Source organism: Falco biarmicus, chromosome 3, assembly GCF_023638135.1.
Source record: "Falco biarmicus isolate bFalBia1 chromosome 3, bFalBia1.pri, whole genome shotgun sequence".
In the NCBI taxonomy this organism is placed as follows: domain Eukaryota; kingdom Metazoa; phylum Chordata; class Aves; order Falconiformes; family Falconidae; genus Falco; species Falco biarmicus.
Window position 1 is genome coordinate 99,053,617 of NC_079290.1, and position 13,227 is coordinate 99,066,843.

General features: G+C 44.7%; 1 protein-coding gene across 3 annotated transcripts in view; it reads left to right on the forward strand.

The window, feature by feature from the left end:
- The window catches only part of RNF144B (ring finger protein 144B), a 95,657-nt gene that overhangs the window by 54,728 nt on the left and 27,702 nt on the right, over positions 1–13,227 (forward strand). For all 3 annotated transcript variants that reach the window (XM_056331705.1, XM_056331703.1, XM_056331704.1), the window contains exon 2: positions 3,467–3,655. In XM_056331705.1, coding sequence (XP_056187680.1) covers positions 3,491–3,655 — 165 coding nt within the window. In that variant the 5' untranslated portion in view covers positions 3,467–3,490. The remainder of the gene's footprint in view (positions 1–3,466; positions 3,656–13,227) is intronic.

Here is a 13,227-nt window from a genome sequence, read left to right on the forward strand (position 1 = left end):
TTTGCCCTGCCTGCTCCCCTTGACGGAAGTAGCAGAAGTCACAATTCTGGTGGGCAGAAGCAGAGACCAGCTGGATGGGTCACTCTGGCAAAAGGAGCAGGTCAAACAGGCCATGCACCTGCTCTCTCTTCGCCAGGCAGGCTTGCAGGTACTAGCAGGATGGCTTTGCCTGTGCCAGCCTGACCTGGAGGACAGCTTTTGGACAAGCTGGTCTCTGAGGGGCATGGAGGCAGCCATGGTATCTCCTTCAGGGGCTGTGCAGGCAGCTGCCTCCGAGGCTCCAATCCTATTTGCTTCGTTGGGTGAATCCCACCGGGGTTAATGAGGCTGCGGTGAGGTGAGCCAGCCTGGGCTGTGTCGGGGCTGGATCCTCTGGTCTGCCAGGTTTGCTTGGGGTTGTCTGCTGGGCGTTCTCACGGGGTGCTCTGCCTGTTTTAGGGAGAACCTCAGCCCCGCTCTGGCATCCTGTGCGAGGTGGAAGAGGGGGGGCAGGGGGGTACAGGGAGAAAAACTGAATCTAACCTACAGTCTCCAGGGACAAGGGTGCCTGGGATATCGTAACAAGTCCCCACAGCCATTGCACTGTGGCACCTGGTAGCTACTAGGGCAGGGCGGTGTGTCAGGAGCCTACTCTACTGTGGCAAACTTGCTGTTACGTGGAGTGCCAGATTTAGGCCATATAAAATTAGCCCTGAGCCCTAAACCCTAAACTGCTGCCATAATAAAAGCATTGCAGGGTCATAACCCTTTTGGTTATAAACCCCCTGACTTTGGAAACAGCTGTGTGCATTTTGTATCTGTTCCAGCATCCTTAAATATCCCTACCTGTTCCTTTGTGCATCCTACCTCTTCACGTTGCTGCTGTTTACCATGCAAATGAAGAAATTTCAGATCTGTGCAGTGGGGGTGAGAAGCTTCCCTGAACAGATGCAGCTGCGATTGAAAAGCATGCCTCAGTAAATGTGCTACTCTTCTTCTAAATACTGAGATAACGTCTAGCATGTATTTTTAAGTAACAGGTAGTTCTTGATCTGCCATAGCGTTTCCAGTGAGTCACTGTTCCTCCCACTTCCCCGTTGCAGTAATTACAGAGGAGTGTTGCAGTCCCTGACTCAGAGGCAGGCTGCCTCCCAAGCTGCTGGCCATGCTGCAGCTCCAGCTTTGCAGCCGTACGGAGCAAATTGTGGGGGGCATCATGGTAGCAGGCCAGGACCGCACCAGGAGTAATGCAGGCACGGCATATGTTTTGAACTAATGATAGGAAGCCATTGAAGAGAGAGTTTGCTCAGGATTCGTGGCTGGGAATTTCGTTTCCAGAATCTTGGCTATGACTCTTGTATCTCTAAAACTGTATGTTTAAAGGAAAGACATCCCAGAGGACATATCTGATGGCTTCTCTGTCTGGCTAGGCTAGGAAACTGCAAAGTGTAAAAATTAAAAAGGGGTAGGTGTGCTCTCCCACCCTGTTTTGTTGTGGTTTCATGGCTTTTGAAGAGAAAAGGTCTTCCTGCAGGGCATGAGGCTCACAGGGCTCGCCTGGGGATGGGGCTTAGCTGCACGTCAGGTTGAAAGGTGGGGGCTGTGGGGTGAGGTTTGACGTGCGCTGACCCCTCAAGCTCCATGAGCACCACTGCTTCTCCCTCTGGGGAGGGATTCAGCAGGTATTGCACGATGGCAGGTCACGTAGGCTCTGATGTGCTGCAGCTGGCCTGGCGGCTGCGGGAGCCGCAGAACAGCAGCAGTGACATGCTGCCAAATGTGACCTGACAGCCCTGCCACCAGGATGCTCAGGACTGCGGGGGAGGCAAGCAGAAGTGAACCAAAGGGCTCGAGTCTCCCGTTTGCCTTCTGAGATCTCAGATCTGGCAGGCGCACGGATGGGTCTTGATTGTTTTTGTGTTCATGCAGCCTCCATTTGTGCTGCAGCTTTTCAGATTTAGTAGAGCTGCACTCTTGGCGCTGCGGCAGGCAGCTGTGTGCAGCTGGACACCATGTCTCTGCTTGTAAGAAATGGATGTAAAGGTCGTCTTGCCACCAGTTGAGTGTGTTCAGAAGCAAGTCTGTGGAAGCTGGGCCAAGTTTCCTGGAGATGGGAATAGATTTTCCTGTGCCTTAAATGCTGTGCCAAACCCCGCTGTCTATTTTGAGATTTAAAAATCTGCGAATTTGCTTTCTGTTGTTTCCATTTAAGCATGAGGATATTCTCCTTATTTTCTCTTTCAGTGTTACTGTGTAAGAATGAGGGTCTTGACATTTTTTTATGGTTATGGTGTAGTGGTTTTGAATACTTAGGTCAGAAAACATTATGTGTGAGCATGTTATTTCCATTTGTTGCTTCTCAAAGGATAGAAATTTCTTCCCCAAGCACTGCTGTGACATAATGTGTGGTGGAAGCATGGCTATTCTGAGCATCTCCTTGTCAAAGTGCTAGTGCACTTGGTTCATGGTTCACAAACCTCAGTTAGATGCCTGAGAGCCCTATGAAATAGATAGAAGAGCTGGATGTCAGGAAGCAGGATGCACAAAAGCTATAGATCTGAGCAGGCAGCTCGCCAGCATCATCAAGGCAATGCAGAAAAGAGGACTGCACATGACTCTTACTCTTTTGGATTTAAGCTGCAGCCTTGTATGAAGTAGGACATGCAATCTGAAATCCTGGGTTTGGGTGTCTTCGCCATCCCTCTTGCGATGGACCGCCGGCTCGCGGTCTCAGTGAGAGCTCGTGGAGAAGGTGGAGTTCGTGGTACCCACCCCCCATGTTACAGGCTAAACGTTTGAAGTGCTTGCCTAGGAAGGGGGAATCTGTGCTTGCTCTTGCCTTGCACTGCCCAGCAGAGCTCCCGAGCCACCAGCCGGAATGGCAGCTGGGGTTGGGGACACCCATTAAGATGGTGTGGGTGCAATGAAGGCTGAAGGGTCCCATAGGGATGGGAGGGGTGTGACTCTGAAACTCATTCAAAAAGGCCAAGCGATATATATATATATATATATGTATATAAATATGTACATATGAATGCAGTTTATTTTTTTAATTACGAATTTATTGTCCCAAATCAGATTCCTGCTTCCTTCTAGGTCTTTGGTGAGGGCTCTGACCCCTATACTGTTGCATATAACATAGGTGATCTCACCTGTGTGAGTTTTTGGTTTGTTTTTTTGGGTTTGGTTTGTTGGTTGGGTTTTTTTTTTAATTTGATGATAAGTGGCCTGCCTGAGGTGCTTTGTGCCAGCAAGGTGAATGTTCTCTGAGAACCCAACCCAGTTCAGGCCTTTTGGAAAGGTGGGCTCTCAGACACCTTCTTTTTGGATTTTGAATGGCCTGAAGCGTGAGACTAGCACCAAGATGCCAAAGTAGTACGTTTGGGTGTGCAGGTGCTTTTATGGATCTGAGATGTAAATTCTCAGGTTAATGAGAAGTGACCACATGGCTTGTGGGGATGTTTCAGCTGTTGATTTCTCTTTTCAGGCTGAGTGGACCATTAGCGAGTGAATGGGCTCTGCTGGGAAGGCTTGTCCTCACACCATGACAGCTGACGAGTCAGAAGCTGGAGAGTTAGCTCTGGAGCCCCTGCTCACTTGCAAGCTATGTCTCTGTGAATATTCCCTGGATAAGATGACTACTCTTCAGGAATGCAGCTGCATCTTTTGTACATCGGTAAGATCTAGCAGCACCTTTATGTAACAGGAGCAGGGTCATGGGAGGTAGACAGAACTGTGAGATGGAATTGCTTGTCCCATACAAGGAGCATGTATTATCCATGCTGATAGAGGATCCATCCGTAACAAGCATTTGGCGTTAGTCTGTCTTACCTTATTTAAAAGACTTCTCTGTCATTCTGTTCTTGATAATTCATACCTCTAACAGACATTCCCATAGCAAATAATAATAACTCCGAATAGTAAATGGGAAAAAAAGATGCATTTTAGGATTGTCAGAGAACATACACAGTGTATATGCAATTGCAGCATTTATTTTTTTCTGAAGCAAAATCTTGAAGCATCACAAGATAACTGTGAGGTTTTGTTTCCCCCTTATTTTCTGATCACCCAGAGACCTTTTAAGTCTTGTATGTGATTTTTAAGGGCAATCAGAAAACCTAAACAAAAACGAACCTTGCCCTATTGAACCTTTGCATCTGCAGTCTGTGCTGCAGAGATGTCGCCCAGGTCATGCGTTGTCTGTAGTGGCCAGTGAGGACTTTCTGTCCTGCCGATTCAGATCAAATAAAACCGGTGGAAGTGATAAAGGCAGAAGTTGAGCGAGCTGATAAAAGCCCTACAGATATTAGTACTCTTCTAGTCTCTTTGTCAGCATGGGAAAATGGACCTAGTTTCTCTGGCAATAGCGACTTTGATGTACCTGACTAATGGATTTTGGAAACAGGTCAGAAGCTACTGGAAGGATGTGGGTTTTTTTAACTCCAGAATAAATGTACTTGGTTTTATTTTTTAACAACAGATTGTAGATAAGCATCAAGCAAGCACGTTTAAGTTTTGCCTTGATTTTTTGAACTCATGGAAGAAATCTGATATTTGTAAAGCCAGCTTGAGAGTATCTTCACTTACTCTGAATTCAAGGTAGCTTAAATGGGATAAAAATTAAAATGTAGCTGTGTGTTTCAAGAAACTAGGATGAGATGGATTTATGCATTTTCAACCTGAATTTCAGAAAGTTTGTTTTCCATACTGACTTTCACAAAACATGTCCGTATTTTAGTTTGCAACAAAAGTTTTAAAAGAACATACCTAACAGGTAGGTATGAAGCTACTGCTTTAAATTAAAAAAAAAACAACCAACAACAACAAAACAAAAACCACAAAAAAAGAAATCTGAGAACTTGACACCTTTACAGTGGTGCCACTCTTCTCCAAGAATTCGGTGTCTACAACTTAGTATCATTAATGGCACATGAACGTCAGTGTTAGCTGGGCAGCATAACCCTGTGGCTCCTGGGGAAGGGAGGACTGGGCCAGGCAGAGCTGGGCTCGCTGCTCCTCCGGAGCACTGGCCACAGGGAGGGGTCACTGGTGGCTGGGGATGTTGCTGTCCCCCGTCCCCTGTTGGGGCTGCAGCTGCCACCCCTTACCTGGCCGGCAGCAGGCAGAGCATCCACCCTGAGCCTGGCTCTGCTGTGCCGTGCCAGCGAAGGCAGGAGTACAGTCAGAGTTGGCCGGCATCTGTGCAAACTTTGCTGACTTTGTCTAAACCAAGAGCCAGCCATGAGTGAGTGCCAAATGCAGTTGGGAGAAGCCTTTAGACACGCTCTGTTTATTTCAGTGGGCATAACAGATCTCGACTGTGCTTATGCTCCTTGTCTGCCCTTTGTCTGGCTGTTGTTGCCTGTGTCTGAACATCCTCCTGATGGACGTGTCTCAGCTGATGCAACAGAGATGTGTAGATCTTGCCCCCTGTAACAAAGGGGGGACTTGGGAAACTTTTTACCTGCCTATATAATTTTCTGCCTTAAATCCAGAGCAGTTTCTGGGGGGCCACATGAGTTGCACCTTTGGGCAGCCTCCGAAGAGCAGTGTCAGAAGCACCTTGCCATGGAGTGTCTCCATGCTGCAGCTTGCGTGGGGCATTGCTGGGGCACAGCCTGCAGTAGCTATGCTGGTATGCAATGCCCTAAATTTCCTCCCACCCACGCCAGGGCATCTAGATACCTTTACAAGGCAGATATTGGGGTAAGAATGTCAACTGCGAGCTATGGGATCGAGCCCGTATCACTTTTTCAACTAGCAGTGCTTTCAGCTTGTATGGCTTATTTTTATTTTCTGTCACTAAGCTTAATTATATATATCCAAGAGTAGTATTAAATTTAAAATAGAAAAGGGCTTAACATGGATATAATAGGTTCAGCTCTAAGGCGAAACTTAGTTTTGCTACTTTTTTCTTCTGTTACATGTGAGGTCTCTTCTCTCTTTTTTTTCTAACTGTAATGACGATTCTGCATCTATGATTGTTTTTCATTACAGCATTTTTGGCTGTGGAAATAATTGGAAATTTTTACTATGTAGCATCTACAGGGGCAAGCTTCTTTTCACTTGTAGCCTGTTAAACCAAGGAATTTAAATAAGTTAGAATTGTGTTTAGCTATTTTTTTCAGCTTAGAAACTCTTGTAATAAACATTATACCTCGTAAAAGCTGTATTCTAGCCAAACCAAGTGAGCTGTTGAAGAAGCTGTATGTTTGCGTTGTGGTGGAATGTTGCTAGTAAGACAGGAGTTTTTCAAATAGCTGTAAACATTTTTACTCTGTTCAAAGAAGAAAAAGCAGATGGTCTGCAGAACACACTTGCCATCGTACTTGGTAGCCAAGTCAGGCCTGAAGAGGCATCAGCCTTTTATTTCTCAGCGTTTGTTGCACTTGGCATAAGACTGCACTGAAGTGTGAGATAAAGCACACGTTGACACATCCCAAGACTTTGAAATGGCTGTAGTGCACCTGGTGGCTTGGTTTCATTGTCTCCGGACTATATTGGTCTTGAATGAAAGACTGATCTCTGAAGAGGGTTCGGCAGGGATGTGAGGTATGCTTTGTCTGCAAAAGTTTGAGAGGACTGCACTTTATATTACTCAGTTAATTTCCAATACCTATAATACCTTTGTGTAGTGCCATGCTGTGGTGCACACTCTTACATGTATACATTTACCAATATATGTGTATATATATATATTGCTTAAGCTGCATGGGTTTATGCTGCTTGCCCCATTCCCAAAAGGAGAGGGGGTCTCATCTGTTCTGATGCTGCTTATCTTGCTTTTTGCCTTGCCAGTCATCCTCCTTACTTATTTGGTGGGGTGTTCTTCCTACCTGCAATCCCTTGTGTTGGCTTACCTTGTCTTGCAAGTTTTTTCTTCCTTGCCTGTGCCCATGTGCAACTACACAGTTTTTTGCCGCTGTGGTGGTCACATCACTCACATACGTACACGAAACAATTATACACAGTGCCTGGCTACACCATCACAGTGTAACAAAATACACTATTTCAGGGCACTTACATCTGGGTCCAAAGCAAACTAATATTAGCTACAGCCTGATTGATGCACTCACAAAATTACATTTTGAATATTACAGTGACTTCTAGTCAATTTCCCCATGTTTGTATCCTTTGCTCTTCTCTCCCTCCCCCCAGATAGCTCCAGCAGTGCCACACTCAGGCAAGATGCAGGAGCACTCTGGCAGGGTAGTGCCAGAAATGGGTGGGCTGATCTCCCTGCTCTTGCCTTCTGACAGGGCACAGGCATTGCCCAGGCTTTGGCACTCATTAGACTGGCTGGAATGTATCCGTCTTGGAGACTCCCATGTTTTCAAAACTTAACTGAACCTGGGAGAACAGCTGGGAGAGCTGGTGGGTGGTGTGATCGCGTGCACCTCGCTTCCTCTCCCTAGCAGTGCCCTGGTGGCTGGCACAGCATAAACCACCCTGTGGAAGCAGTGAGGGGTGCAGGGCTAGCAGTAATACTGGGAATACCAAAGCCCCTGTGGGGGACTTGGAGTGAGGCTGCAGCCTGTAAGCAGCCATGGAGGTGAGATTCTACCAGACCTGGTAAGATTGCACTGGTGGCAGTCATGACAGAAAGGAACCATTGGGGTACTGTTAGGGGAAACATTGTTTTGGAGTCGGTAAAAAAGTTGGTGTCAGCTTCATCCCCACACGCCGGTTGTGTTTGGTTTTGTCTTTCCTCTTTTTCCCCCTCCTGAGCATTTCAGAGTCCTGATGAGAGCTAGGTAAGCAATAAATGGCATGCTATTTACATCAAGCAGCAGCTTACATCCATCTTGTGTGTTATTTACTGGAACAGGGTTTAAGATGCCTAAGACAACATATAACAAACTCTGAAAACAGAAGATACTTTCACGTGTGTTGTCCTGTGTTGTCAGCACATGTTTGTGCAGAATTAGCATGATTCACCCTTCTTTTTTTCTTTTCCAAGCAAATTCTTTGTTGGGTGTTGTACTTCTGGGGAAGTGTGTGAAGTAACTACGTTACAAAACATGCAAAACAAATATCACAGTGACCCACCTGTTTGCTATTTTGGTGCACCCAGTGCAGTCTAAATGGAATTAAACTTCATCCCATGTGAAGGAGAAGTCAATGTGCAATGTCGAATAGAAGCCCAGGTAGCTTCTGTGCTGCCTTGGCTATCCTACAAGTGGAAGGTGATCCAAAGGTGTTTGGGAGAGCAAGATTTTCTGCTGTAGCCCTGACCTTGCTGTCACACACAGCTAGATGTGGATAAAAAAGGCTTTTTTTGCTGCTGTTGACAGCTGGATGCCCTGGGCAGCTGCCTGCCTGGCGAGTCAGTGCCTTGGGATGCTGCAGCCTCTGAGAGAGGGGCTTGTGTGCTGCTGCTGGCTACTTTTGCTAGAGGGGAAGGGGAAACCCTTCCAGAAAGAGGAGATTCTCTGCTGCAGTTCACCAGCTGGACACTTTAGGGCCCCTCTGCTTTCCTTAATCTTTTTAAGAGCAGCTGTGTGTTGCCCTGCCTCCTTCAGGAGGCTAAATATTGGGATTTTGTCCTTAGTGCTGTGAAGCTTCAGATCGCTTGTGCAGGGGAACACTGGACAACTGGGGACAAAGTGATGGGAAGGATCAGCAGCAGCAGCAGCAAGCATGGGCAGGAAAGCCTGAGAGCAGAGAGACTGAGTATATCAAAGACAAGAGGCAAATGACAAAGAACATGAGATGCCTGCTAAATAGGCAAATGTATATGAATTTGAAAGTGAAAAAATGCCCCTTTAGCCTCAAATGACATCCAGGCACATCATAGCTCAGTAGAAGGGGAGGAATAACACCACTGAAAAGCACATCGTCATGACCAAGAGAAAACACCAAGCAAAAATGGTAAGTTTTTTGTTTACTTACTAAAACTAAGAAAGTCTCCCATTTTTTTCACAGTGAAGTGCAGATATCTCCAAGCTCATTCCCAGTAGACTTGATTTACCAAATTAGAAGACCAGTTGAGAAATACTTGCGAGATTCCGGGAGTTCGATTACCATACATTGAAGGCAACTAGCCCATTTGAGAGACTGAACATGCAGAAGTGCAGATGTCATGCAATGATCAACATGTTACTAAACGTTATGTAGACCTGTCATAAACACTCTGAGTACTGTTTTTGTAGGGGGGGCTTATGTATTTATTTGAGTACACAAATGATTAAATATTAAATATTGAAGGGATCAGATGGTTAAATTTAGAGTTCTGACGTGAACTGTCTCACCAAAGTCAATAATACTACATAACTTATTCCATTGTCATGTGTATGCACTGAAGAACAAGTAACATTTGTAAATTATGAGAAAATAATGAAAGTTATATCTTACTGAATAAAAAGTACACAAACAGTGCCCAGAACTGAAACAAAACTAAATGCCTTTCTGTTGGTCTGTTCTGAATCATAAGGCACTCTGAAATGCCAACTGAAAAGTTATGTTTTCTCTCCGTAGTTGTGGTGGGTTTTTTTTTTTGTTCCCCAAATTTTGAGTTTGAAAAAGCTAAGGCAAAAGAAAAACACCAAACCCAAACAAAACAGTTTTGCGGACAAATAGGGAAGAGAGAGTTAACATTTTAAATCAGTCTTGCAGATTTTAAGATGGAAACCTGTGGCTTTCTTAATTTTTCTGAAACTGAATTTGCCTTCAAATTATACATTAGAAGGAAAGACCTTCTGGTTTTGGCAAGAAGCCTTTGATCATTTAGTGCATTTTCATGCTTAATGTAGATCATGCTCTAATACTGGTTATGAAATACTGTAGACCAATTTTTTTTCCCTGTCTGCAATTTAATTAAAGACCCTTATCCTGTATCAGCTGCTGCACAGTGGCCAACAGCAATACCTGTAGCATTTGACAGGAAAACAAGCCAGTGTTTTCTGTTTCTTTCTTCTTCCTAGCCATCCCTCCGTGTTAATAAAACTACCTGTTTGATTTTGTCGCACCACATATGTGGTTTCCTTTTATGCTTTTGCATCCAAACCGATGAGCCTGCATTTAGTGAGCTAAAAAGCTGCTCTAAATGGGAGACAAGCAAGGTAATGGAACATTCGAGGTACCTGAAAAAGCAATGTGTAGGAATGATTGAGATCCATCTTTTGTCTCTGGCACAGAGATTAGCTGAAAATAGCTTTGAGTAGAAACATAAAATTTCACAGTGAGAGGGATGTAGCACCTTTGTCGCATCATTGCCCAGCAACCTAACACTGAAGTTACACTTTGAACTTGTTCTTATGTTAAAATGCACAACTGTTGTGGTTCCTTTGCAGATTAAATACATTGCCAAACAGATTTTTTTTTTTTTTGGGGGGGGGGGCGGCAGTACATTAAAAATTCCCTCTGTACAGTATACTTTGGGGGGGGGGGGGAAAGTTGCATTTAGAACAGCATGTAGGAGAAGCGGTGAAATGAAGAATCCATGAATTCAATAAATGAACAGGGTTTTCTATTCCTGGGGCTTGTAGCTGACCATAGAAAACCCTTTCAAAGATTAGAGGAAGTGCTTATTACTGGAGAAGAAATTTTTTATGTTATTTGTTTGTGCCTTCCTGGATTGGGCGTTTTAGTGCTTTGTAAAAGATTTTTCCCTTGTATTACAGCATACACTTTCAACAAAGCCTTAGCTTTAGGAGAGGAATATGTACTTGGGGCATATATAAATATTGGCCTAAATCGTAATCTTTTTTACAAGTCCTGCAAGATAAAAAAAAATATGCATGTATGTTGCATGATAATTTGTTCCAGGTACTTTACAGGCCTTAAGTTACTAGATACTCATCAGTGGCACTTCGTCAAGTGGCTAAATGGATATTGAGCTTATTTTATCGAATAGAGGAAGCTGATGGCCTGAAAGGCAAAACCAGCATAAAAGGCAAAAAAAAATGTTGCCCCAGAATGCTTAGACAGCAATTGTTTGAAAAGGGTGTCATTATACATTACGAATCTTGGGCAGAGAAAAGATTACCTGTAGCACTCATTCCACTGAAGCCAACAGAAGTCCAGCAGGAGCAAAACACGCTTGGCAAGGTTAGATCTGCACCAAAACCTTCTGTTAGGTGTACTGAGTTTTGCTGGTGGAGTGACATTATCACATTTTAATTGATCCCCCTTGCTTGATTGCATCAGGATTTTGTTATGTATCCCAGAATACAGATATGTACATGGTATGGTTGCTCAGTGGGGAAAATACGAGTAAACTGAACGTAACTGATTAGGGTACGCTTGCCGCTATGGAAGTTAAAATTCTTCGTGTTGGTGCCTACCTTTTATTGGAGGGGTGAACGTAATGGAGCCAAACCTCCAATTTCATCTGTGGTCAGCAGGATTCAAACCCGTTCAGCAAGACCTCAGTAGATTTTCAGTCTGCCTCAACCGCTCTGCCTTGACGATGGGATGTGTTGGTGGAAAACTCGCTGTGCTGGTAGGAAGGTCACTGCTGATGACTTGTTCTGGCTATGGAGAGCAAGGCGATGGTGTGACTGTCATTATAAGCCACAGGTCCTGTAGTGCAGCCTCAGCCACCGACTTGCTTATAACTGTATGCTTGTAAGTCATGGCACGGTGGGAAATTGGTGGGGGAGCATAGCCCAAGGGTGTTGAGACCACGTGATTTCTTGGATGTTAAGATTAAGATCCTTTCAAGAAACTCTTAATACCACAGAAGGCTGAATATCTTGACCTTACCTTCACTTTGTAGAGCAATTAAGTAGCCCGTGTAGTGTGTGCAGTTTTCCCGAGATACTGCTGAATTTTATAGGCAAAACACAGGAAAAGTCTTAACATTTTATGTCTGCATAATATATTTTCCGTAGCGTGGGAGGACATGCTGCTGAGAAGGTCAGTCATGATTCATTATACAGACACTGAATCCTCTTTTCATCACATTTGCAGCTTGTACATCTTTTCAGCTACTTTTGTTTGCTGCTTCTCAAGTAGCTAAATTAGTAGATGAGCTGTAAATAATAGTAAAACCCCTGTAAAAACAGTCTTACTGTTAAAGTGAAGGCATATTTTAAAATTTTGGTGGGTTTCCACTCTCTTCTTTGCTGCTAACTTGTGAAAGAGGGAACAAGAAGTTTATGTCTTCATTCATATACAGACTTAGGTAAAAAGTTTAATTCTTCAGTGATAAATGCTTCCTTTGAGTTTCCCAGCACCCTTAAGTCCTTCCATCAGCTTCATGAACTGCACCCACAGCACCTTCTCCAAGTGCAGAAAATCAAGGCAACAGATTGAATACTTATAAAATCTATTTAACAGGGAGAGCTTCTCTGAAACATTTGAAGAGCCATGGCACTGCACAGACTTACTATAAAATCTCTCCAAGTCACTCTCGGAAAGCACAGCACCCTCTAAAAGTATTGCAAAAGGCTCCAGTTGCTCACCTATCCTCACCTACGACCAGGCAGTGAGCTAGAAGAAGAGAATGCAGATGCATTAGCAACCCTCAGAAACCTCTGTTCTCCTGGCCTGGTACCCCTAATGATTTAGATACTGCGTATTGCAACTGATTGCAAAATCCATACTGTGGATTGAAGCTCCTTAAGAGCTTCATGCCCATCCTTGCACGGAAGGGTAATTGTCAGTGCTCTGAGCTTCTGTCCTGGAAGTCTAAATTAAGAACAAGCCTCTGGGCTGCTGCTAGAGCTGCAGTAACTTCTGAGGCTTTGTCCTCCGTCTGTAACCGGCTGACCTGAGCTGCCCCCAGAATACAAATCCACTGTAAGATGCTGTCAAAAAAATTACTAAATATCGGGCAGCACCACAGAGGAGACAGAAGCCAGGATCTTAGCGAAAGTAAAAGGTCACTCTTCCATACTTGCTGAGGAATTAAGGAAAAATAAATACTTTAGTGGGAGGGAAACATTACCCCTTTCCCAAACACTGTCCTGAGATTTGATCCAGAAAGTAATCAGGTCCCCCATGAGAGGAGGGAGTGAGATGTAAGGAGGCTCTGCTGGAGCATCGCTGCCCACGTATCCTAAGAAGTGCAGCCAACACACTGCAGCACAGACAGGCTTTGGGGAAGGGCCTCGGGGCAGAATTTTTTGTTCACATCGTTCATGGTGGAGGCACAAACCAGAGAGGAAATTTGTGCAGAGAGTGAGCACTTGACAGCCCATTTCTCCTGGGATACAATCTGAAGCATGTGGGCAATGCTAGCTGCTTAATGACTGCAGGGCTGCAGGGGCAGGTCACCCACAGTCTCCATCCGTATCAGCAACG